This window comes from Lepus europaeus, chromosome 1 (genome assembly GCF_033115175.1).
Source record: "Lepus europaeus isolate LE1 chromosome 1, mLepTim1.pri, whole genome shotgun sequence".
NCBI classification, from domain to species: domain Eukaryota; kingdom Metazoa; phylum Chordata; class Mammalia; order Lagomorpha; family Leporidae; genus Lepus; species Lepus europaeus.
Window position 1 is genome coordinate 146,536,751 of NC_084827.1, and position 22,967 is coordinate 146,559,717.

Here is a 22,967-nt window from a genome sequence, read left to right on the forward strand (position 1 = left end):
CTGCTTTCCCAGGGCACAGCAAAGAGCTGGATGGGAAGTGGAGCAACCGGGTCTCAAACCGGCACCCATATGGGATGCCAGCGCTTCAGGCCAGGGCATTAACCCGCTGTGCCATAGCGCCAGCCCCTATGGCATTCATTTTTTGTAATAATCAAAAAGTGAGACAAAAAAAATCAACTACAGGGCTGAGTGTTATGATTCAGCATGTTAAGCCACTACTTGGGACACTCACATCCTGTATCAGAGTGCTTAAGTCTCGGTTACTCTATGCTTCTGATCCAGCTTCCTGCTAATGCACCTGGGAGAGCAGATGATGGCCAAGGGCTTGGGTCCCAGCCACCGTGTGGGAGACACACATGGAGTTCATGGCGCCTGTCTTCAACCTGACCTAGCCCCAGTTGTGAGCATTTGAGGAGTAACCAGTGGATGAAACATCTCTCTCTCTCTTCTTGTCATTGTTTCAAAAACTATTTATAAAGAAAAAAAAAAAAGGAATCAAATACAGATATAGAAATTATTTACAAGCATAACCCCACAATTACTAGGTTTTTAAATATTATTTGAGAGGCAAAGGGTCAAAGAGAAAGAGAGTGACTCTCTTGAACCACTCCAGTGGTTCAATCCCCAAATATTTGTTACACCTGGGATTTGGCCATGCTGAAGCCAAGAACTCAGTCCAAGTCTCCTACATGGATGGCAGAAATTCAACTACTGGAGTCATCCCTGCTGCCTCCCAGGGTCTGCATTAGCAGGAGGCTGGAGTCAGGAGCTGGAGCTGGATATTGAACCCAGGTGCTCTGAAGTGGACGTGGGTGTCTTAGCTGGCATCACAACTGCTAGAGTCAGTGCCTCCTCTTGGAAGTGGTTGTCGTTGTGTTGTGTTGTTTTGTTTTAGAAAGTTTTACTTATTTATTTGAAAGTCAGAGTTACAGAGAGAGAGGAAAAGGGAGAGGAAGAGAGAGATAGCCTTCCCTGCTAGGCCACAAGTCAGCCCCTTGTTGTTTCTTAAAGATGTATTCATTGGGGCTGACACTGTGATGCTGCAGGTTAAGCCACTGCTTGCGATGCCAGCATCCCATATGGGAGCAGGTTGGAGTCCCAGCTGCTCCACTTTCAATCCAGCTCTCTACTAATGCACCTGGGAAAGCAGAAGATGGCCCAGGCGCCTGGGCCCCTGTTTCCCATGTGTGAGACCCAGACGGAGTTCCAGGCTTCTGTCTTCGGCCTGACCCAGCGCCTGCCATTGAGGCCATTTGGGGAGTGAACAAGCTGATTGAAGATTTCTCTCTGTCACCCTCTCTCCATGACGCTCTCAAAAAAAAAAAAAAATCAATAAATAAAGCTTAAAAAAGGATTTATTTGAAAGGCAGAGCAAGAGAGAATATGAATGAATTCCACCAGCTGGTTCGGTGGCTCACTACCCAAATGATGAAAACAGCCAGCTCTGTCTCAGGTGGAAGCCAGGAGCCTGAAGCTGTCAGGGTCTCCTGCCTAGGCAGCAGAGGCCCAAGCACACAGGCCATCTTCTGCTGCCTGCCCAGGTGCATTGGCAGGAAGCTGGATCAGACTGCTGGAGCAGTCTGGACTTGAATTGGCACTTGGACTCAGGAGGCCAGCGTCACAGTAGGCGGCTAAACTGGCTCACAACAACAGTCCCTGGAGGTTGTTTTAAGTTTTTAAAGACATTTAAAAAAGCAACACAGTGTTTCTCTGCAAACTTTACAAATAGATACTTATGAATTAGAATGAAATTTCCAATGATGTTTACCAACTTGGATGGAAGAGAAGGCAAAATGCTTGGAAATCTATTAACACGAAAAGTACCTTTCACAATACTACAGGTGCGTGAGAAGATGTGGAAGAAAACCTCCATGAAAGACGAGAATAGAGGGGCTAGCGTTGTGGCACAGTGTGTTAAGCCACTGCTTGGGATGCCAGCATCCCATATGAACGCTAGTTGGAGTCCCAGCTGCCCACTTCCAATCCAGCTCCCTGCTAATACACCTGAGAAAGCAGCAAAAATGCCTTCTGTTTAGAATCACCTTCTGCTCAACAATACGGGCTTGTCAGTGTGTTGTCTTAGATTTTGTGTGATTGTTCTTAGTCCGATCTGGATAAAATGGGAATTAAATGACAGCTCTGAGAGGAACACAAAAAAACAAGGTAACAAAAGGAAAACAGGCAAATGAAGGATAGATGAGGGTTCTTCCTAATATGTATAGAGAACTGAATTAAAAGTTTATTTTGGTGCAAAATAATTTTGGAATCCATTCATAGAGTTCTTTTTCAAAATATGCACTTGCATACACTTTTTGAAGATCCCTTGGATACATGCATTTCAATTTTTTTGCACCAAGATGAGTTCATCTTTCCATTCCAATTTTCTGCAGACATTTGTAAGTACCCCCACATATGTCATGGTGCAAAACCAGTGCCTCCGTATTGGTGCTGAGGTGGATTATGCAAGGGTGTGTCCCATGGCTGCTGGCCCCAGCCCCCTCTTCTCTCCAGCTGTCCTTTCTGGGAGGCATTAGAGGAACTCAGGGCTCTCAATAAAATGTTTAAGCTCTGCAGTAATTCCCACAGCCTGTTTGGTACACCTGTCACCTCCTTTGCCTGCCAGGGAAAAAAATAATATAAGGCTTCAAAACCAATGTTCAGTGTTGTCTGGAAAAATGACTGAAGCATTCAGTAACCCTTCAGAAAAGAAACAATTCTTCCACATGCATCCATGATGGTATCCAGGACCTCTTTTATAACATCTGCTTACTTGTGGAGGTTTTTGCTAAGAAAGCTGCTTTCTGTTTGTTCTTCTTTGTGGTCTTCAATAAGCTTGCTTGGAGTGTCTTGTAGTCGCTAAGGTTAAAGAAATTCAGTGTTAAGTAGATGGAAAGAATTGGTCTCTCTCTCTGCAGACAAAATAAGAAAATCTAAAGGACAGTATAAAACAGGACTAGTTCTGAAGTACAGAGTGAGATATACTGGAAACGTGTGCTAATGTAATTCAGAGCACATTTCCTCAAGTGTTTATCCTGGCTGCCCGTGGCAACCACACACACTGTGATGTGGACTGGCCACTGGTCGGCTTAACTGCTTGGTGACAGTCTAAAGACGACTAGCCTTACTGCAATGTTTAAACATGAGGGAGCTTTATCCAAGTTCATGGAAAGTGAGAATTATGAAAAACATGCATGATTTGCAAAAGTTTTTGCACCAAAATAAATTTCTCTTTTAATTCCATTTTCCCACAAACTTTTGAAGTAATTTTATACAGCTAAAGATTTGCAACTTTAGTTCTGACCAGAAATTGTACATAAAGTTTGCCTAAATATACAGTATGCTATCCAATGATAACATCTGTTATAGAAAAAGTAAAAAAACAAAATACAATTCAAGGATAACTTTTGTCTGGACAATGCCATGTCAGAACATGACTTAAAAATCCATCCTCAAACCCAGGAATACGCGGTGACAGGCTATGAGCCCATCAGAGATACCAAATGTAGCTTTAGCAAACCCACCAGCAACACCCTTCCAGCCCTACTGAAAATAAGGCAGGACAGTAAGGTCAAACCTAGCCTACCAGAAATGAATTAAATGATTACCATAGTGAGACTGCTGGATAAGCCACAGGCAAAGGTGATGGGAAGATAGACAAATTTTCAAAGCATTATTAATCATAGCCCAAAAGGTCCTTTTATAGGTACATGATATGGAAAGACCTAATTTGACATCTCAGGCTCTTCAGCTGCACTGAGACACACATAATGACCATGACTGGCATGGTTCAGGGATCTTGATCCACATCTGTGACATTGGCATAGAAGTAAAAGAAGGAAAATTTTTTTTTAATTGTCAAGTAGATCCACAGCTAGATTTACTTTGTCATGGACACAGTAAACAGGCAACCTCCTCCCCCCCCCCCATTTTTTTTTCAAAATCCAAACAAAGGGAGAGTTTTACTGACTTAATTTAATAAATTTAATAAATGAGGAGGTCATCATTTTGACATAGCTTTCCACATGGGCATGGTCTACCTCAAAGAAGAACCACTATCAGAACATGCCTGTGACTATAGATTTCTAGTTTAGGCCACCAAAGATTAGGGTCAGAGTACCCCCTTGACTTGCATTCTCTTAAGGGTTTCCTCTGGTCTGCACTGAAAACCAGGAGGAAGGGGAAGCTGGGCTGCAGAGGTGGTGCAGAGATGAGTGGCAGGCCAACTAGTGGCTGCTTTACGCAGTGATCTGCCATCGAGAGGACCCAGCAGGCCAGTCCACTGCATTGGTTTTTGATGTTGTGGGCAGGGGCTTCAGCAGAAGTCAGCTTGTGAAGAGCCCTGGCAGCTATGCCAGCCGAGTTGGGTCACTGGAAATGGACCTGCCTGGAGTCCAGGGCCTCCAGGTCAGAGCCACAGGCCTTGTTTCCTCTAAGCTGAAAAGCCAAGCCCTTCCCTCGCTCCAGCTTCCAAGGCAACCACTGCTGTTGAGGGGACAGCCAGGTAGGGTCGACAACATTGCTGGCAGAACTGTCTACTAACTGTTTTCCTTCTAGAAATGCCATCTACTTTCTCTTCAAGCCAGCTCTCCTCCCAGGCCGGCTGGGTGGTGGAGGTCAACAGGGTGCCTCCCTTATGATGTATCACATGTGAAGAGATATGGATGGGTCTGTGCCTCATGGCTGACAGGGCCTTGAGCCCACCTGATTGTTTTTTTAAGCCCTTTCTGTCAGTTTGTATTTGCCTCTCAAAGAAAGAAAAAAAAAAATACAAACTTGCTCATGGTTTGGACACTTTTCTTGGGGCCTCTAATAAGGACTCTGTCCTTGGTTTTGGAACCTATGATTTTAGATCCTGTGAGTTTAAACTGCTTGCTAGATTCATTTTCTCTGGACTTAAAAAAGTAAAATTCTAGGTGGCCATGCACATGAACCCTCAATGGAAGTGTTAGGTAGGAAGTCAGATATGAGCTTATGTGTGTGTGACAAAGGTCTAAGAAGACATCTATGTCCAGCATATGCAGCTCAAAGTCATCCCAATAACCTTATCTACATCCTGCCCTGCCCCTCCTACCCCATAACCTGCCAGGTGGGGGTCCCCGCCCTTCTGCCTGATAACCTTCCAGGTGCAGCCCAGTATCTGCACTTCAATATCCTGCCCATCCTTCCTCTAACCCAGCAATGCCAGCCAGGCTTCCCCTGTCTAATAACTTCAGGGGAAAAACTCAGATAGGAATTTTTAGTATTTACATCCAAAAAGTCCTTTGTTCCAAGAGGAGCTAAGGCGGGAAGGCAAGGCCCATCCCCTTAAACCACCTCCCTTAACCGGACAGCGCGTTCAGTTCTCTGCCTCTCTGCTGAGCCGCCCATCTGGCCTGGCCAGGTGTACTCTCTCCACTCAACATGTAACCCCGCTCTCCCCCAGTCTGAGTGACTGGGCACTCTCAGGTTCTGTCTGGAGAGGTGCCCATCTGTTCTGATGGATGTCCCTTCCCTAATAAACCTTGCTATTTTCTTTCCACTTACTAGGTCTCACGCCTGAATTCTTTCTTGTGTGAAGACAAGAACCCTGCCATTCTCCGGTAACAGAAGCAGCTTCTGCAGCTGGCACTGCACCCCCCTGGAGAAGCCACCTCCTGCTGCAACCCTGCCTTGACTCCCCTTCCCAAAGACGCCCCTTTGCAGCATGAAGCAGCCAGAGCGATGATTGCCCAGTTCCCTCTAACAGATGTTAGGGCTTCCATCTCCAGGAGGAGGGAATGTGAGAAGTCAGATGGTTTAATAGATAGTCAGAGATCCCAATGGAATTTGGGGTGTAAAATACTTGCTTCCTTCCCCAAAACTTCATCTTTAGCAAGAACTAACAGGCCGCCCTCCTTCCTTCAGAATCTCCAAATTTACCATGAGAATAGCAAGGAGCTCCTCCAAGAGCTCACAGCTTATTGTGAAAATAAGTTATCTACCCCACCCTTAGCAGGCCAGACAGGATGGAGAATTATAAATGGGGTCCCCACCCAGTAACCAAATGCCAATCTGATTGTGAAGTTTTTTTTTTTTTTTCTTTGAAATTCTACTTAAAGCCCACTGCCACCAGTCCCCTTTGGGTTTTCCTCTCTTGGATGCCCCCCTTCTATGCCACTCTGGCTGGAGGTCCTTGATTCTAATAAATACTTTCAAATCTCAAAATTGTCAAGTAGGTAATCTGGTCAATTTAGAAAACACATAACCATTTTCAATCACTTGTTTTTCTTAAGTTTTTCTTATCTCTTTTGCATTTTAAACTTTCTTTTTCCTTTCTCCTCTTTCCCCTCCGCCCTACCACTATCTTGAGCCTGCCAGCATGTGTTTTGGTGTTGCAGGCAGCATTCAGAATCAGAGAAGCGCTGATCCTTGTCTGAAAGAGGGTGGGAAAATGTGTTTGAGTGTTTTGTAAATTTGAAAATAGGCTTGTTAGGAAAATGGCGCAGTTTTATCTATGGCGCCATCTACACCCTGACTCTAGCCCCCGCCACCATTACTGGAAGCCAGGTAGCCACATGGCCCAACCACCAGTGTCAAGCTCCACCCCCATCCTAATGGGATTAGCTGCTCCTGCTTCCCTGCCCGCCCTCCTGCACAGTTTTTTTTTTTTTTTTTTTTTTTTTTTTGACAGGTAGTTGTAGACAATGAGAGAGAGACTCAGAGAAAGGTCTTCCTTCTGTTGGTTCACCCCCCCCAAAGAGCACTGCGCTGATCTGAAGCCAGGTGCTTCCTCCTGGTCTCCCATGGGGTGTAGGGCCCAAGCACTTGGGCCATCCTCCACTGCACTCCTGGGCCACAGCAGAGAGCTTGACTGGAAGAGGAGCAACCAGGTGCTGGCGCCGCAGGTGGAGGATTAGCCTAGTGAGCCTCGGCACCGGCCCAGCAGAGTTTTGTTTTTTTTTGTTTTTTTTTTTGTTTTTGTTTTTTTTTTGACAGGCAGAGTGGATAGTGAGAGAGAGAGAGAGAGAGAGGAAGGTCTTCATTTTTGCCGTTGGTTCACCCTCCAATGGCCGCTGCGGCCGGCGCATCACGCTGATCCGAAACCAGGAGCCAGGTACTTCTCCTGGTCTCCCATGGGGTGCAGGGCCCAAGCACTTGGGCCATCCTCCACTGCACTCCCTGGCCACAGCAGAGAGCTGGCCTGGAAGAGGGGCAACTGGGACAGAATCCGGCGCCCCAACCGGGACTAGAACCCGGTGTGCCGGTGCCGCAAGGCGGAGGATTAGCCTGTTAAGCCACAGCCCGGCAAAGTTTTAAAAGGAACCGTTCCTGAGCACGTGGCTCTCTCGCCGGCTCTTCTCTGTGCTCTCTGCTCTCCTCTCCTCTCCCCCTCTCCTCACTCTCTGCTCTCTCTTCTCTCCTCCCTAGCTCCTCTCCTCTCTGTCTCTCTTACACTCTCCTTCTCTCTCTTTTGCCCTCTTTGCCCCTTCCCTTTGGTCTGCTGGGTTTTCCCCAATAAACCCTTTACCTTGCTCCAGTGTTTGGTGTGTTTTGTGACGGCCTAACAGGCTTAGCACAAAATAGCTTCAATGTTATCTGCTAAATGAAATGTAATATATACAGACATGAGCACATGGAGAGAATGTACCTTGAGTGCTACAAAATCACATGGATGGCAGACAGCGCAGGTCCCATGGATCTGGGACATGCTTCGAGCTGTTTTCTCCCAGAATCCAAGTAGTATTCTCTGCAGAAACAGAAAAGGTGACACTACAGCTCTGCTTCTCCTCTGATTTTTCCAATGGTCTGTTTCATCATTGGAGTAGCAGATGAAGTTACCAAATGATAAAATAATGAACTAAATTCAATTTTCCCAGTTTGGGGAACCAGAAAGCACTGTAAGTAGCATTGTTTTGCATAATCAGTGGCATGTGTGTCTGCATGGACACGTCCCCCTTGTATCCAGCACTGGAATATGCACCAGCCTTGGAGCCTCGGATGACTGCAGCTAAGAGGATGAAAACCCAGGGATCTGAACACCCGAGGAATGTCAAAGACACGAAAATACCAGTCGCTCCAAAAGGAGGACATACATGCAACCTTTATGGTGGTTAGCGGGTAGAGCATTTTCTTATTAGAGAAAATATTTACAGTAACTTTGGCTTTTGAACTAGGGTTCAAGAAAGACTTGCCAAAAATATGTGTTCTCAAGTAATTGGAAATTTCCTTGTTTCAAAGATCCTTGTTCAAAGCACAGGAGATTAGTGGAGAGAATGAAGGAGAACTGAATGAACAGCCACTGTGGGTCAGGTGGTAGGCTACACACACTGTTATTTTCAAAGGTTTCCTTTTCTGAGTCCTGAGTTCCACAGTACTGAGCGACAGCACCAGACTCCCTAAAAGCAGCAGTGAATACCCACTTCCTTTAGTTTGCTTTTTCTTTAGAACAGTACAGTCTATTCTATTTTGCCAATTACAAGTGTATGTTAAAATCAGTAACCGATACTTATTAATATCTAATTTACTCAATCTGTGCTATTTGTGTGTAATATGGAATAAGACCAGCACAAGTCAGACTTCTGAGGTTCAACAGTTTGGGAGGGCAACTCGGCAGAAGGAAAAGAACACATGACCTAGAATTAGAAAACAGCTTTTTAGGCCCAACACTGCCATTTACATTAATTCTCATAAGTTTCAGTTTCCTCACCCACGAAATGACAGAAAAGTTTCCAACTTCCCGGGTCACAGCATCTTTGCTTCCAATCAAATTGTATGTAGAAGTTCAAAATCAGAAGTGGAGCAGCTCTGGGTGAACCAGGACGAACAGGCCTTGAATTTGGCCTCCTCAACAATCCCTTTTCCATCCTCAGATGGTCCCCAAATCTCTCTCCCAGGACACCAAGGAGAACAATGTGAAGCTACAGGAGTAGACCATCTCCAAGGTCGTCTTCAGTTTAGAAATCTGGGGGACTCTGACTGTCATAACCTCAAAAAGTCAATTATAACAGAGTCAAAGGAATATGATCAATTATACATTTTTGCACCCTTTAGACAACTTTTAAAAAGGAATCTCACCACTCATCTTTACTGCAAGGACATGCTGACCATGGAGGTGGGTACCTGGTAGGTAGTGAGTGAATGGGATAACATATTGCAGCGACTAGCTCCAAGCAAATCCACTTTCTGACAAACATCCATCTTTAACTTGTCAAAAGAAGCTTTGCTATTTCTCACTTGGACCTGTACCTGCAATCACAAAATGTTAACTATTATTACCAATAACACATATATAAATACAGCATATATTTTAAAAATAAATATTTTAAGACACACGAAACTGTAAAGAAAATTAATTCCCTTTTCCTATATTATTAATATCCATGATAGATGAAGATTTTGACTATTTTTAATAATTCTGGGACATTCTTTCCAGTAAATATCTGTATGCTGAGAAAATATGAAGCGCTGGGTGGAAAGTATATAGTTAAGCAGGCAAAAATGTACCTCAAATAGAAACATCTGAAATTACTTATGGACAGCATTTAACTAACAGTAGAAGAATAAACGGAATCAACTAAAATGTGGAGAAACAATAATATTGATGAATCATGCAGGTATTTATCAATTTAAACATATACATATTTCTTGGATAGAGTGAGTCATATGCCAGCAGGTAGTGTGAGTATTCAACTTTTAGAGGGAGTAAAGGTGGGAAGTATCATTATCCCTTAAAACTGTATCTATGAAACACATGAAATCTGTTCCCTTGACATAAACAAAAACAAAAAATATTCACTCAGTCAACAAATATCTATAGGTGTCTCTCATGTGCAAGGTACTGGACTACTTCCAGTAAAAGTCCCTGGGAGATCACGCATGATGCTTCAACGGGGACAGAAAGATGAGGAGCAGGCCATGCTAGGACCCTGGGGAGAGCATTCCAGGACCAGGGAAAAGTAAGGACAAAGGTCCTGGGTGTGGGAAGGGAGTGAGGAGCTTATCACGCTTGCTGAACAGGAAGGAAGAGGGTGGAGGATATCCATCCTGGAGCACAGGAAGCAAGTTTAAGAAGTGTCTGCAAACGGCTGAGGAGTCAAGACGATGCTGGAGTTCTACAGAGACTGGGATTGTATTCTTGCTTTTTGTTTTAACTGGAGTGAAATTTACATAACATATAATTAGCCATTTTAAAGTGTACTACTCAGTGGCATTTAGAGCACTCACACTATTGTACAACCACTCCTGGGACTTTACTCTAGTTGTCAAGGATGGTAAAGGGGATGGAATAAGGGGGCTGCTATGGCCTGGTGCCTCGTGTTCACCTGCCTCACAGGATCACTGGCAGTAATGGATGAGGCAAACCACTCACAACACCTGCACAGGGGAAAGGCTCCATCACAGTAAATAGCAGAATTTTTATTATAGGGTCTCTAAATATTCATGAAATGAATAAGGAGTTTTATTATTCATGTGGTAAATTTAGGGCATAAAATGTTTAATATAATAAGCAATAATTTATAAGGAATATTTTTAAAAAATATTTATTTGAAAGGCAGAGGAAGAGAGAGAGGGAGGGAGGGAGGGATAGAGAATCTTCTATCCTCTGGTTCACTCCCCAAATGGCCATAATGACCCAGATGGACCAGGCTGAACCCAGGAGCCAGGAGCTTCTTTTGGGTCTCCCACGTGGGTGCAGGGGCCTGAGGATTTGGGCCATCCTCCACTGCTTTCCTAGGAACATTAGCAGGGAAGTGGATCAGAAGTGGAGCAGCTGGGACTCGAATCAGCGCTGTAGGCCATGGCTTTAACCTGCTGTGCCACAGCGCCAGCCCCTATAATAAAGAATTTATTTAGCAAAATGATATGTCCATATATGGATAGTTGCTTACAAAATATGTGGTCAAACTTTGCATTGTGGCAGAATGAAATCAACCTTGATAACATTCATGTTTTCTTATAATTAACAATCATTTTAATATATAAATTTTTACTTAAATTATGTATGCTCCCCTCAGTAATAAACACTTTACTTTCTGTAAACAAATCCCAAAAGTCCAAGTAAGCAACAGTTACACCTGAAGGGGATAAAAGAATTAATTAAAAAGGTTAACAGGGGAACAGATATTTAGCCTAGTAGTAAAGATACCTGTGTCCCACACTAGAGTCCCCAGCTTTGATTCCTGGTTCCAGTTCCTCACTCCAGCTTCCTGCCAACGCAGACATTGGGAAACAGCAGTGATAGCTCAAGTAATTGAGTCCTTGCCATGCATGTGGGAAACCTACACAGAGGTCCTGGCTCCAGGCTTAAGTGCCAGGCCAGACTTGGCTGTTGCACACATTTAGAGAGTGAAGTAATAGATGGGAGTTCTTTCTCTGTCCCTCTCTGTCCACTGCCTCTCAAATTCAGGAAAAAAAAAAAAAAAAAGGAAGGAAGGAAGGAAGGGCATTACAGCAGAGTGCGTTAAGCTGCTGCTTGGAATGCCCATTGCAGAGTGCCAGCAGGAGTCCCAGCCACTTTGTTTCTGATCCAGCTTCCTGCTAGCGTGTCCTAGAAGGCAGCAGATGATGGCTCAAGTGTTTGGCCCCTGCTTCCCACATGGGAGACCCAGATGGAGCGAGTTCTTGACTTTGTCCTTGTCCAGCCCTGGCTCTTGCAGGCATTTGTGGGGTGAATCAGTGGGTGGATGCTATCTCTCACCCTCTATCTGTTGCTCTGCCTTTCGAGTAGATGAAAATAAAAATAAATAAAAGACTGATGTCAAAGAGTGCAAAGCAAAAGCAGAAAACCTTCTGCACTTCAGTCAAAATCAAGAACTTACAAAAAAAATGGGCTTTTCAAAAATATTTGCCATTTTACAATTTTGATCATTCTTTTTTTTCAGAAGTATCTTAATGTGTCATAGAAATATAAAGTATATTTATGAGCAAAATATATTTTTTTTGACAGGCAGAATTAGACAGTGAGAGAGAGAGAGAGAGAGAGAGAGAGAGAGAGAGAGACAGGGAGAAAGGTCTTCCTTTACCATTGGTTCACCCCCCAAATCGCTGCCACAGCCAGCGCGCTGCGCCGATCCGAAGCCAGGAGCCAGGTGCTTCTCCCGGTCTCCCATGTGGGTGCAGGACCCAAGCACTTGGGCCATCCTCCACTGCACTCCCGGGCCATAGCAGAGAGCTGGCCTGGAAGAGGAGCAACCGGGACAGAATCCGGTGCCCCAACTGGGACTAGAACCCGGGGTGGTGGCGCCACAGGTAGAGGATTAGCCTATTGAGCCATGGTGCCAAATTTTGATCATTCTGTTGTAGTTCCATATTTCACATAGCAGGAAAAGGAAAAGGACACATTTTCATACTTTTCGGAACTTCTCCATTTGTTTTAAGGTATCTGGGTCCAGTTCTTGGGATACATCTTTCATCCACAGCAGAGCGCCTCTGTATTCTGTGCGTGCCTGCTCCATCCGATTAATTGTCATCAAGGTGTCAGACACTGCCCTTTGGCTGAACGTGGCCACTTCTTGCTTAAGACGAGACAGGGGAGTACACAGGGCCAATCTAATGGCAGAGAGGTGAAAATCAGAAGGTTGTGGATCCCATAAGCAAAGCGAAGCAAAACAAAAGTTTATACCAATCATAAACCATATTTTGCTGTCTACAAATAGGAAATTATGAAAATGCCTAAGGAGGGTTAGAAAGCAGATAGGAAATTGCAGTCAACTTCAACTCACTCATACAGGTGTGTCTATATCACTCTCTTATTAGCTCTAGTGCTTCTATTTTAAGTTTAGGAAATTATTTTAACAGTTTGAATGCTAACCCATGTATAAACAGCCTTCCAGGTAATCTGCCATTTACAAGAGTTCCAAGGGTAACAAACGACCTGCGTTCATGAAGCATAACTCAATTCATAGAAAGCCTTGCCTCTGACAAACTTAGAGGAGACCTGGGTTTCCAAGAGCCCATAAAATGTGCGGCACCGGCACACCAGGTTCTAGTCCCAGTTGGGGCGCCAGATTCTATCCCGGTTGCCCCTCTTCCAGGCCAGCTCTCTGCTATGGCCTGGGAAGGCAGTGGAGGATGGCCCAAGTCCTTGGGCCCTGCACCCCATGGGAGACCAGGAGAAGCACCTGGCTCCTGGCTTCGGATCAGCACGATGGGCCGGCCGCAGCGGCCACTGGAGGGTGAACCAACGGCAAAAAGGAAGACCTTTCTCTCTGTCTCTCTCTCTCACTATCCACTCTGCCTGTCAAAGAAAAGAAAAAAGAAAAAAGAAAAGAAAAGAAAAGAAAAGAAAACGTCTACGAAACACAAATCAAACCAACCCCTCGGCTCTACTTTTCACTTGGAGGAGTCAGAGGTCCTGTCCTGAGTATCCCTCACTCCCTTCAAGATGGAACTCTGCGCTGAGGGTGTGTTTCAGAAAAGATCCACCAAAGCTAGACATCATCACTGCAGGTCTAGTAAGGCCTGTTTTTATTTTTCTTCTGAAATGCAAAGATTCGGCCTACATTTGGTAATTATAGGATTATTTGCAAAAGGTATTACTATACTAAGAAATTGGGAAAAGATCAATGGAATGTAACTAAAAAGAAAAAAAATTCGCTGTTTAAAACATTTCAGTGTGCTCAGAGAAAGTATAATATCAAAGAAGAAAACACAGAAATGCACATATTTAGCCAGCGCCAGGGCTCACTAGGTTAATCCTCTGCCTGCGGCGCCGGCACACCAGGTTCTAGTCCCGGTGGGGGCGCCGGATTCTGTCCTGGTTGCCCCTCTTCCAGTCCAGCTCTCTGCTGTGGCCCAGGAGTGCAGTGGAGGATGGCCCAAGTGCTTGGGCCCTGCACCCCATGGGAGACCAGGAGAAGCACCTGGCTCCTGCCTTCGGATCAGCGCAGTGCGCCACCCGCAGCAGCCATTGGAGGGCGAACCAACGGTAAAGGAAGACCTTTCTCCCTGTCTCTCTCACTGTCCACTCTGCCTGTCAAAAAAAAAAAAAATTTTTTTTTAATTTAAAAAAAGAAATGCATATATTTAAAGTGTTATATATTCTGATTGCTACATTAGACCACTTAAATATAAATACAGGCATAAAGGTTATCGCTAGAAATTAAGCAACCAAGAGCAACAATTTTTAAAGAATTACTTGAGTACAAATAATTGGATATCAAAACAATAATACAGTGCAATATATAAGGTTACTTCAAAAAGTTCTTAGAAAATGGAATTAAAAGATAAGTTTTGGTGCAAAAAAGTTATATAATACACATTTTCCATGAAGTTTTTGAAGATGGCTCAAGTTTCTCTTTAATTCTTTATTGGAATGGTCAGTGACCTTTCCAAACAAATTTAAGTCCATGAAGATGATGAAAAATCACAGTAAACCTTTGCTTGGCTGAAGAACAGAGTGCTCTGCCAGTGGCATCCATCATTTTGCCAGCTTGAGTTGCATCCCGTTCTGCTTGAAACTTTAAAAAGAGGCCTAGCTCATTTTCTTCCTCTGATATAACTAGGAAAAAAAAATTACAGCATGGTTAATTGTTCATTTCATCACTTGTTTAAAACATATACACAACTAAAATTCTCACAGAAGAAACTATATGCTAAGAATTATTTGTGGGAGGAAGCGGAAAGACATTTTATTTTTAAAGTGTTGTTGATGTGAGAGGCAGAGAGAGTGAGCAAAAGAGCTCCCCTTTGCTGGTTCATTCTCCAAATGCCTACAGCAGCTGGCACTGGGCCAGAGCTGCAGCCTGGAGCTGGGAACACGATTGAGTTCTTCCATGTAAGTGGTAGGAACCCAAATACTTGAGCCATCACCTCTTGCCTCCCAGGGTCTGTGATGGCAGGAAGCTGGAGTCAGGAGTCAGAGCCATGTATCAAACCCAGGCACTCTGATGTGGGACACAGGCCTCTTAGTATCATCTTAACTGCTAGGTTAAGCATCTGCTCTGAGAGACATATTTTAAAAATGTAAATTCCAGGGCTCCATTTCCAGAGACTTATTTTATAGGCCTGGAGAGCTGGTTTTTACACATGCTCCAGATGGTTTTGATGCAGTGAACCTATGAAACTGGCTTTGGGAAAATTAATCTTTAGTGACCAAAAAAAAAAAAAAAAAAAAAAGTTCAAAATGAAACAGTCATGAGCGGTGCAAATGCAAAGATGTGCACTTTAGGATGACTGCCCCTTACAAGTACTTGTTTCCTATTTCAACTTAATTTGCTCTTGACTTCCATCCTGGCCTCAGTTTCCTGTGCTCAGCACCTCCAGACCTACGGTGCCTAGAGTTCTGCTGCAGAAACCCTTAAAGCTGCCAGCCACGGCACTGCTACTCAAAGCAGGGACCACCAGTCAGTGCCAGTCCAGAATCATGTTACCAGCCTGTGACAACATGGAAGTAGCTGTATTAGAGACTGTTACCAATTTAACTGAGAAGTTTAAGTCTACCAAATCGAATCATTGAAAAGTGAGCTTATATTTTGCATGTTTTTAAATTTCATTTTTCTTAAAAATCAATTTTTATTGCATTGTATGAAAGCATCAGTTTACAATAGATTGGAAGTAAAAAACAACAACAACAAGAAAACTGGTCTTTCCTCAGAGTTTTAGAAACACAGTTCTAGTGTCACGTGACCCTCTACAGAAAGACTAACAAAGAGGGAAGCCCGTAGTGTGTTCAAATTGTGAGCTTAAAGGGAACAAAATGACAACAAATGTACCTGCCCTCTCCCCAGAATACTGACAGAAAAATTTAAGTTCAAAACTGAAAGGAAAGTTTGGCACCTCTCAAACAGCCACAGAACTGGGCCTTTTCCCATGCTGGGTCCTCACTCCAACTGCTCCTCCCTGCTGCACCCACAAGGTGACCCAAGGAGAGTGTGGTGATGTCAGGCAGCAGGATGGCCACACAGCCTGCAGTACTATTTTTAAGGAAACCATGTGCCATAGGTGCCATACAATGAACAACTAACCTGATCGCTAGTGGATGGGATTCAGGGACTCTTGTTAATGTAATATTCTGGTTAGTCAACTGATGCACAGATTACACACTTCCTTTGGCTTAGAACTTTCTAAACTACACCTCAGTGAAAACTATTCATTTTTGTATCGATTCCGAAAGCCCTCTGACGCCTGAGAATACTTCATTATCCAGCAGCAGCTGGACATGAGTCATTATGAACCTTACCCTCATCAGTACAGAAAGGGCAGATAAGGCTGAATCCAAGCCACTTCTGTGTTGAGATCCACCTGCCAAAACTCTGCAGACCCCACCCCACTGTGTTCTTCCCACAGTCACGTGATTCCCACAGAGCTCTGTCACAGCGCTAATCTGCACTTGTCTGATGTTATTCACAATAGATGAATTAATGGTCTTCAAGAAATAATAAGTCTCAAGAAGTCACACATTTGTACACAATCTAGAAAATGTATATACAGTGTCTCTTCCTTATCCTGAAATGCTGACAGTGTGCTAAAAGATCTAGTGCTTTCGAGGCAACGTGCAGGACACACCAATTTACCATTGCTTCCTGACATCTCCATTTCCAGCATAGGACTTGCCTGGCCCAGTGACTGTAATGGTTTGTACTGCTTGCTATTTATGGTCCTTATTAATCTGACCCCAAAATCCCTTTGCTCCTTTATGCCCCTGGTCTCAACAAGCTCTTCTGTCTACCCAGGCTGTTCTCATTCTTTAAGTTGACTCCCTCAACTCCAAACCTGTTCTATTCTCCACATATTCAACTTGTAAAAACCCTTTAAGTTTGATCTTGGTTCTCATCTATGGAGTTGCCTTTATGGATTACTCTATTCCCTAGTTATTTTTCATACCTAGGAATTTATAGAGTTATGACTTGATAACTATTCTCAATTCAATTACATAATGGGATTTCTAGAAGGCCACAGAACAAGGAATTAAAAAATGAATTAAAATTACAAAATACATGTGCGTTTTATAATATGCATTTTCCATGAAATTTTTGAAGTTTTGTATCACCTTTTGTTTTGTTACAGAAAGTTGTTTCCCAAACTACTTGTATTTCCTTGGAGAAAGCACATAGCCCTGAACATGGAAAGTGCTCAAAGACATTTTGCATAATCATGCCATACCAGATTTCTTTAATGGGAATGGGACAATAGATGAGCTATGATTATAAAGGGATGAGGTTAATTTGCATAGCTTCACAAGGAAATCATTCCTTCATTGAGCAAATCTTTATTGAGAACTGATTACATGCTAGACATTGTTTCTAGCCTATGAGGACCCAAAAATAGACAAAACAGACAGAATCTTATCCTTCAGGAGAGCATATTCTAGAAAACCAGATAAAATATATATTGAATATTATTAAGTGGACAGAGTTATGAGGGAGAATGGAACTGCATTTTAGATATGGAGTTCAGGGAAGGCCTCAATAAAAAGATGACATTTGACAAACTACCTAAGGGGAGCTAGGGAGCCCACTATGCAAACATGCCTATGGGGAAACAGATCAGTATGGCTGAAGAAGCGCATGTTTTAGGAAATGCAATCAGAAAGGTAACCAGTTATCAGAAAAGGAGCCTTATCTGTAGGACACTGTAACTAAAGCTGGAGAAGACGGTCAAAGATTGAGCTCCAACCTGAGGAAGTCGAGGAGGGAAAAATCCAGCAAAGGCAGGATGCTGAGAATGAAGAGAGAGAGAAAGCAGGGAAACGTGGTGCCTGGAAATCAAGTGAGGGAAGTGTATCTAGGAGGAGGAATAATCAATTATGTTAAAAAATGTGGTAAACCAAATAAGTACTGAGAATTGGTCATTGGATGTAGCTGTTAATGACATTAATGAGAAAACTGGTGCAGCAGCAGGAACGAGAGCTTGACTAGGTTGAAGGAAGGGAAGGGAGACCCCGCAGACAGCCAGGGTAAAGCAGAGCTGAGCAATGGGTGTCAGTTGCAAGGGCAGGTGCAAATAGGGGCTGAGAGAGGGAGGGAGGGGGATAGGGAGAGCGAGAAGGAATGTGTTTTTAGGTGATGAAAGCAAATCCACTTAAGACTCTGGGCAGCAAAATGAGTCCAGGCCAGGATTTAATGAACTGAAGAAGGGAGAGAAGGATACTGGAGATTTTGCTACAAATATTCATATTTTACCATAAAAACTACTCACAAAATATTCAATAAACTACTATATTTCAATTTAGTTTTCATTTTCAAAAATTTACAGTAATATTTATTTTAAATGGGAATGATCAGATATCTATGATGTCATACCATTGAGTCTTAGCTGATATTTCTCGACTATCTTCAGAAGTTCAGTGCATGTCTCTTGAATGGAGTGAAAAACCTTGAAATATAAATGTTATTAGGACAATTTAAAGAACCATAAACAAATAGAACTGTTATAAGTACTTCAAAAGAAGAACAGTTTCTTATAAGTGTGTACTGTCTACTTTATAAATATTATGTCTATTTCCCTTGGCTGTGTTGTAGTTCATCTGTGGTTTTATTTCTGATGTAGAAAACACATTCAGATTTCCCTCGTGAGGTTTGCAAAAATGATGATAAATCCACAGAAGCAATAAAAAATTAAAACTGGAGTTTGTTTTCCCCTCAGCTCCAAAATATCTAAATGGCAAAAAGTCAAATCCAATATAAACTGCACCAAATATTGCCAACCACACATTAAGAAAGTAGATATAACCTTAGAAAATATTAACTCTGAATCTTTTTTCAAATATTGGTCTAAGGAAAAAGTTCAGTGAATTTGCTATAAAAATAATGTCACAGCAACAAATACAAATTACTTCTGGATTATTTTTGTTGGGTAATTTCCAGGAACTTTAATCCCTTCATTACAACTATTGCTAACTTCTAGCAGGAAAAAAAAAAAGAAAAACAAAATATCCAGTAGACTCTCATTTCAAAGCTAAGCACGTGAAAACTTGAGGTGAGAATACTTTATACACATAACTCTTTACACACACATATAGATTCAGGTTTTCTCAGATAAACAAGCAAGCACAGGTTCTAGAGTACAGCCTCCTCACCAAGTCCTACAATGTGGAGAATTTGAGACTTAGTTCAAAAAGATCTTGATATGGCAGTATAATATTAAGCCCTAATCCTTTAATTATCAAATAAATTCCTAATATCATCAAGAAATCTGAATATTCTATCTCTGCAACAGTTTTACTATTATTTTGATGCTGACCAAACCTATAGAGTATTGACACACACTAAAATCTTAGTGAAGAAGCAACCATCAGTTTTCCATATAAGCTTAGATGTGTTTGAATTGTTTTCTGAATTTGCAAATTTAAAAATCTATTTTAAATGCATATGGAAGATCTGAAAAGCATACAAAAATGATAGTTCTATTAGAATGAAGTGATTATGGCTGATTTTTTCCCCCAGTGGATCTTTGCAAGGTTTATGACATATTGCTTTTCATTTTTATAATGAAAATATTTCTTACTGTTTAAAAAAAATAGTACAAATGTGGGAGAAAATACTTGGTTGATTACAAATACTTTATCTAATAAATTTACACTGAATGTAAATATGTCACCGTGTTACGTAACAATTTGAAGATTACAAAAACATCAACTTATGTGGGAATATATATGGAAACAATGACACGTTCTATTAGTGTGAAAAGGTACACTACTTACCATAATAAAATTCTTTTATCTTTCCACGTTATTGAATCAAAAGAGAAATACTTTTTGACATAGATAAAGCTTCTTAATTTATTGTCTATTTCCATATTTCTTATGATAATGCCATAAGTTTACTTTTTGCAGTAGATAAAGGCCTACTTAACTAGACATACTTTTAGAACCTCAACATAACGATTATATTTCAAGAATAAAAGAAACTCTGCCCATGTAAGAGCTACATTAAATTAGTATATATGAACATGGAATGAATAACTGCACTTAAAAATCCAGACTTTTTCATCAATTTACACAAGACACTACTTTAATAACCTTAATTATTCAAAAGTATACAGCATTTCTGGGTTTCAAATTGTCTTATGGCAACTATTTCTGTTGCTTAAAATGAAAACCAGAGCCCAAATGGCATTACGGAAGCACTCCAATAACCTTATTACTTAATAATAGAAACAATAAATCTTAATTTATCCTCAGTCACTATTTGATTTCAATTAGTTTATTTCAGTGAGGTATAGGAGTTCACACTGCAGTATTACAAAATAGCATGACACGATTTAAATGAGAATATGCTCCCATTTAGGAATTAAAATTACAGTATATGTGCCAGAGAAATGACCTAATTCAGATTTTACATAATTTAGATGACAGTTCTGCAAGCTCTCAATTTGAGAGAACTGTGACCTTTTATCTAGAAGTTTTAATTCATCGTTGGATGCAAGAGAACATTCCGTTATCAAATTTGCCCTTGTCCCCACGTAAGTTTTCAGTGTGAAACCTTGTTGTTGCTCCCCAAACAACAACTAGTTACATGCAACACACAGAATCTTGACAGCCACCTCAAGTTTAGCATCCAGGTCCGCGTCGGACGCCACCACGTGCTCGTCCTCCTTCCTGCCCGTCGCTCTGATGAAGACCTGCTTGGTTTTCCAGTATTTCTTTTGCATCCTGCTGACGACTGTTGGCTGCTCTTCTGCCCTGTGCTGCCCAAAGGAGTCCATGGGGTGACTAAAACAAAAACACTACCATTATACTTCTTAAAAGCCTTTTCAGGGCCGGCGCCGCGGCTCACTAGGCTAATCCTCCGCCTTGCGGCGCCGGCACACCGGGTTCTAGTCCCGGTCGGGGCGCCGATCCTGTCCCGGTTGCCCCTCTTCCAGGCCAGCTCTCTGCTGTGGCCAGGGAGTGCAGTGGAGGATGGCCCAAGTGCTTGGGCCCTGCACCCCATGGGAGACCAGGAGAAGCACCTGGCTCCTGCCATGCGGCGGCCATTGGAGGGTGAACCAATGGCAAAAGGAAGACCTTTCTCTCTGTCGCTCTCTCACTGTCCACTCTGCCTGTCAAAAAATTAAAAAAAAAAAAAAAGCCTTTTCAATAGTATCTATGTAGCTAGTCAGTATTTAACTGACAAACTGAAAACAATTAAATAGAATATGAATAATTACAGCAAAACATGCTAGTGCTTACTTTATATAACCCAAAGTTATAATTACAATATGTGTAAGAAACAGAAAAAAGATTTAAAACATGTAATTTCAGCTAGGTGTCAAGGTTAATAAAACTGTTACAATTTTGCAGTTATAGCTGGAAATAATTCTATTTTGATTATTTTCAGACTTTTTTTCTAATTTTTTATTTTATGATAATACTGCCAAATGAAGAAACTTATACATAAGCCTCTGCATATAAAAATCATATCCTTGGGAAAACTTTCCAGTTATAATTGCTAAGTCAGATGAACACATATTTAAATATGCAAAGATTCAGATACAAACCCTTCTTCAAAAATCATTCAAAGAGGAACTGGCATTGTGGTGGAAGCTCAGTGGGTAAAACTGCTGTCTGCAAGGCTGGCAGCACATATGGGCTCTGGTTCGTGTCCCAGCTGCTCCACTTCCAATCCAGCTCCCTGTTAATCACCTGGGAAGAGCAGCAGAAGATGGCCCAAGTGCCTGGGTCCCTGCCACCCTTGTGAGAGACCTGGATGAGGCTCCTGGTTCCTGGCTTTGGCCTAGCCCAGCCCTGGCTGTTGCAGCCATTTGGGAAGTGAACCAGCATGGAAGATTGATTCTCCCCACCCCGCCCCACCCCTTCTAACTCTGCTTTTCAAATAAACAGAGTATATCTTAAAAAAAAAAAAAAGCCAAAATAACAATCAATATTAATCAAGATGACAATAAAAACAATTATATTATTTAGTGCGGAGAGGTCTTCCATCTGTTGGTTCACTCCCCAAATGGCTGCAATGGCCGGAACTGAGCCCATCCGAAGCCAGGAGCCAGAAGTTTCTTCTGAGTCTCCCACGTGGGTGCAGGGGCCCAAGCTCTTGGGCCATCTTCCACTGCTTTCCCAGGCCATAAGCAGGGAGCTGGATCGGAAGTAGGGCAGCCAGGACTCGAACTGTTGCCCATATGGGATGCTGGTGCCACAGGTGGCTGCTTAACCTACTATACCACAGCGCTGGCCCTGAAAGCTTTCTTTAAAATACAAAAAATTCAACTCAAAAAGCAAACTAAATCCAACCATGTGGTATTTGAGATTTAACTAAAAAAAATAACATAGAAAAAATAAAGGTATAAATTAAGATCTATCATATAAATAACAAAACAGAATCAGAATGGTCACATTAATATCAAAGTAGGTTTAAATAAAATTTGTATAAAATAGAAGAAATGTACACTGTATAGTGGTATCCACTTCTCCGTATATTCTCGGGACATTCTCCTTGGGTCTCCTACATTCCTGAGCAAACACAGCTAGTGACTGTTAACTGCTGATTCACTCATAGGCTACCCTGGATAACTTGGCTGGAAGTGATTTGGAAAACACAAAGAAAGATAATTTAGTTATTTGAAAGTCAGAGAAACAGCGTCAGATTCTCCCTCCGCTGCTTCTCTCCCCAGGTGCTCGCAATAAGCAGAACTGGGCCAGGCTGACGCAGGAGACAGGGACTGCACAAAGGTCTCTCGCTTGGGCGGCAGGGACCCAACTACTTGAACATCACCTGCTGCATCCCAGGGTGCACATTGGCAGGAGGCTGGAAGGGAGAGCAGAATTGGAACTCAAACCCAAGCACTCTGGTATGGGAGGTAGGTTTTCAAAATGGTAGCTTAACTGGGGTGCCCAATGCCTGCTCAAAAAGAGAATTCAGTCTTGGGAATGTGGGAAGCTTGCATTTGATATAAGTATGATATTGTTCTGACACATAAAATTTGAAGGAAAACTTGTATTGTTTCTTTCCCATACAATTTTTGCTGGCTTTTGATTACTCTCAGCTTCCCCCAACCTGTCCCTCCCCTCCCTGATTTTATAACTGATTGGCTGGAGGGCCAGTGCCATTGAAAGACTAACAGCTGACCCCCCG

The 22,967-nt window shown here is 42.5% G+C and overlaps 1 protein-coding gene across 1 annotated transcript in view; it reads right to left on the reverse strand.

Annotated features, from left to right (window-relative positions):
• Positions 1–20,604, reverse strand: part of ICA1L (islet cell autoantigen 1 like) — a 50,625-nt gene extending 30,021 nt beyond the window's left edge. Inside the window, exons 1-7 of the mRNA XM_062201433.1 lie at positions 20,443–20,604; positions 18,201–18,273; positions 14,335–14,458; positions 12,309–12,507; positions 9,079–9,204; positions 7,607–7,705; positions 2,771–2,856 (exon numbers count right to left, since the gene is read on the reverse strand). Of these exons, the coding sequence (XP_062057417.1) occupies positions 2,771–2,856; positions 7,607–7,705; positions 9,079–9,204; positions 12,309–12,507; positions 14,335–14,458; positions 18,201–18,273; positions 20,443–20,604 (869 nt within the window). The remainder of the gene's footprint in view (positions 1–2,770; positions 2,857–7,606; positions 7,706–9,078; positions 9,205–12,308; positions 12,508–14,334; positions 14,459–18,200; positions 18,274–20,442) is intronic.
• Positions 20,605–22,967: the final 2,363 nt, after the last annotated feature.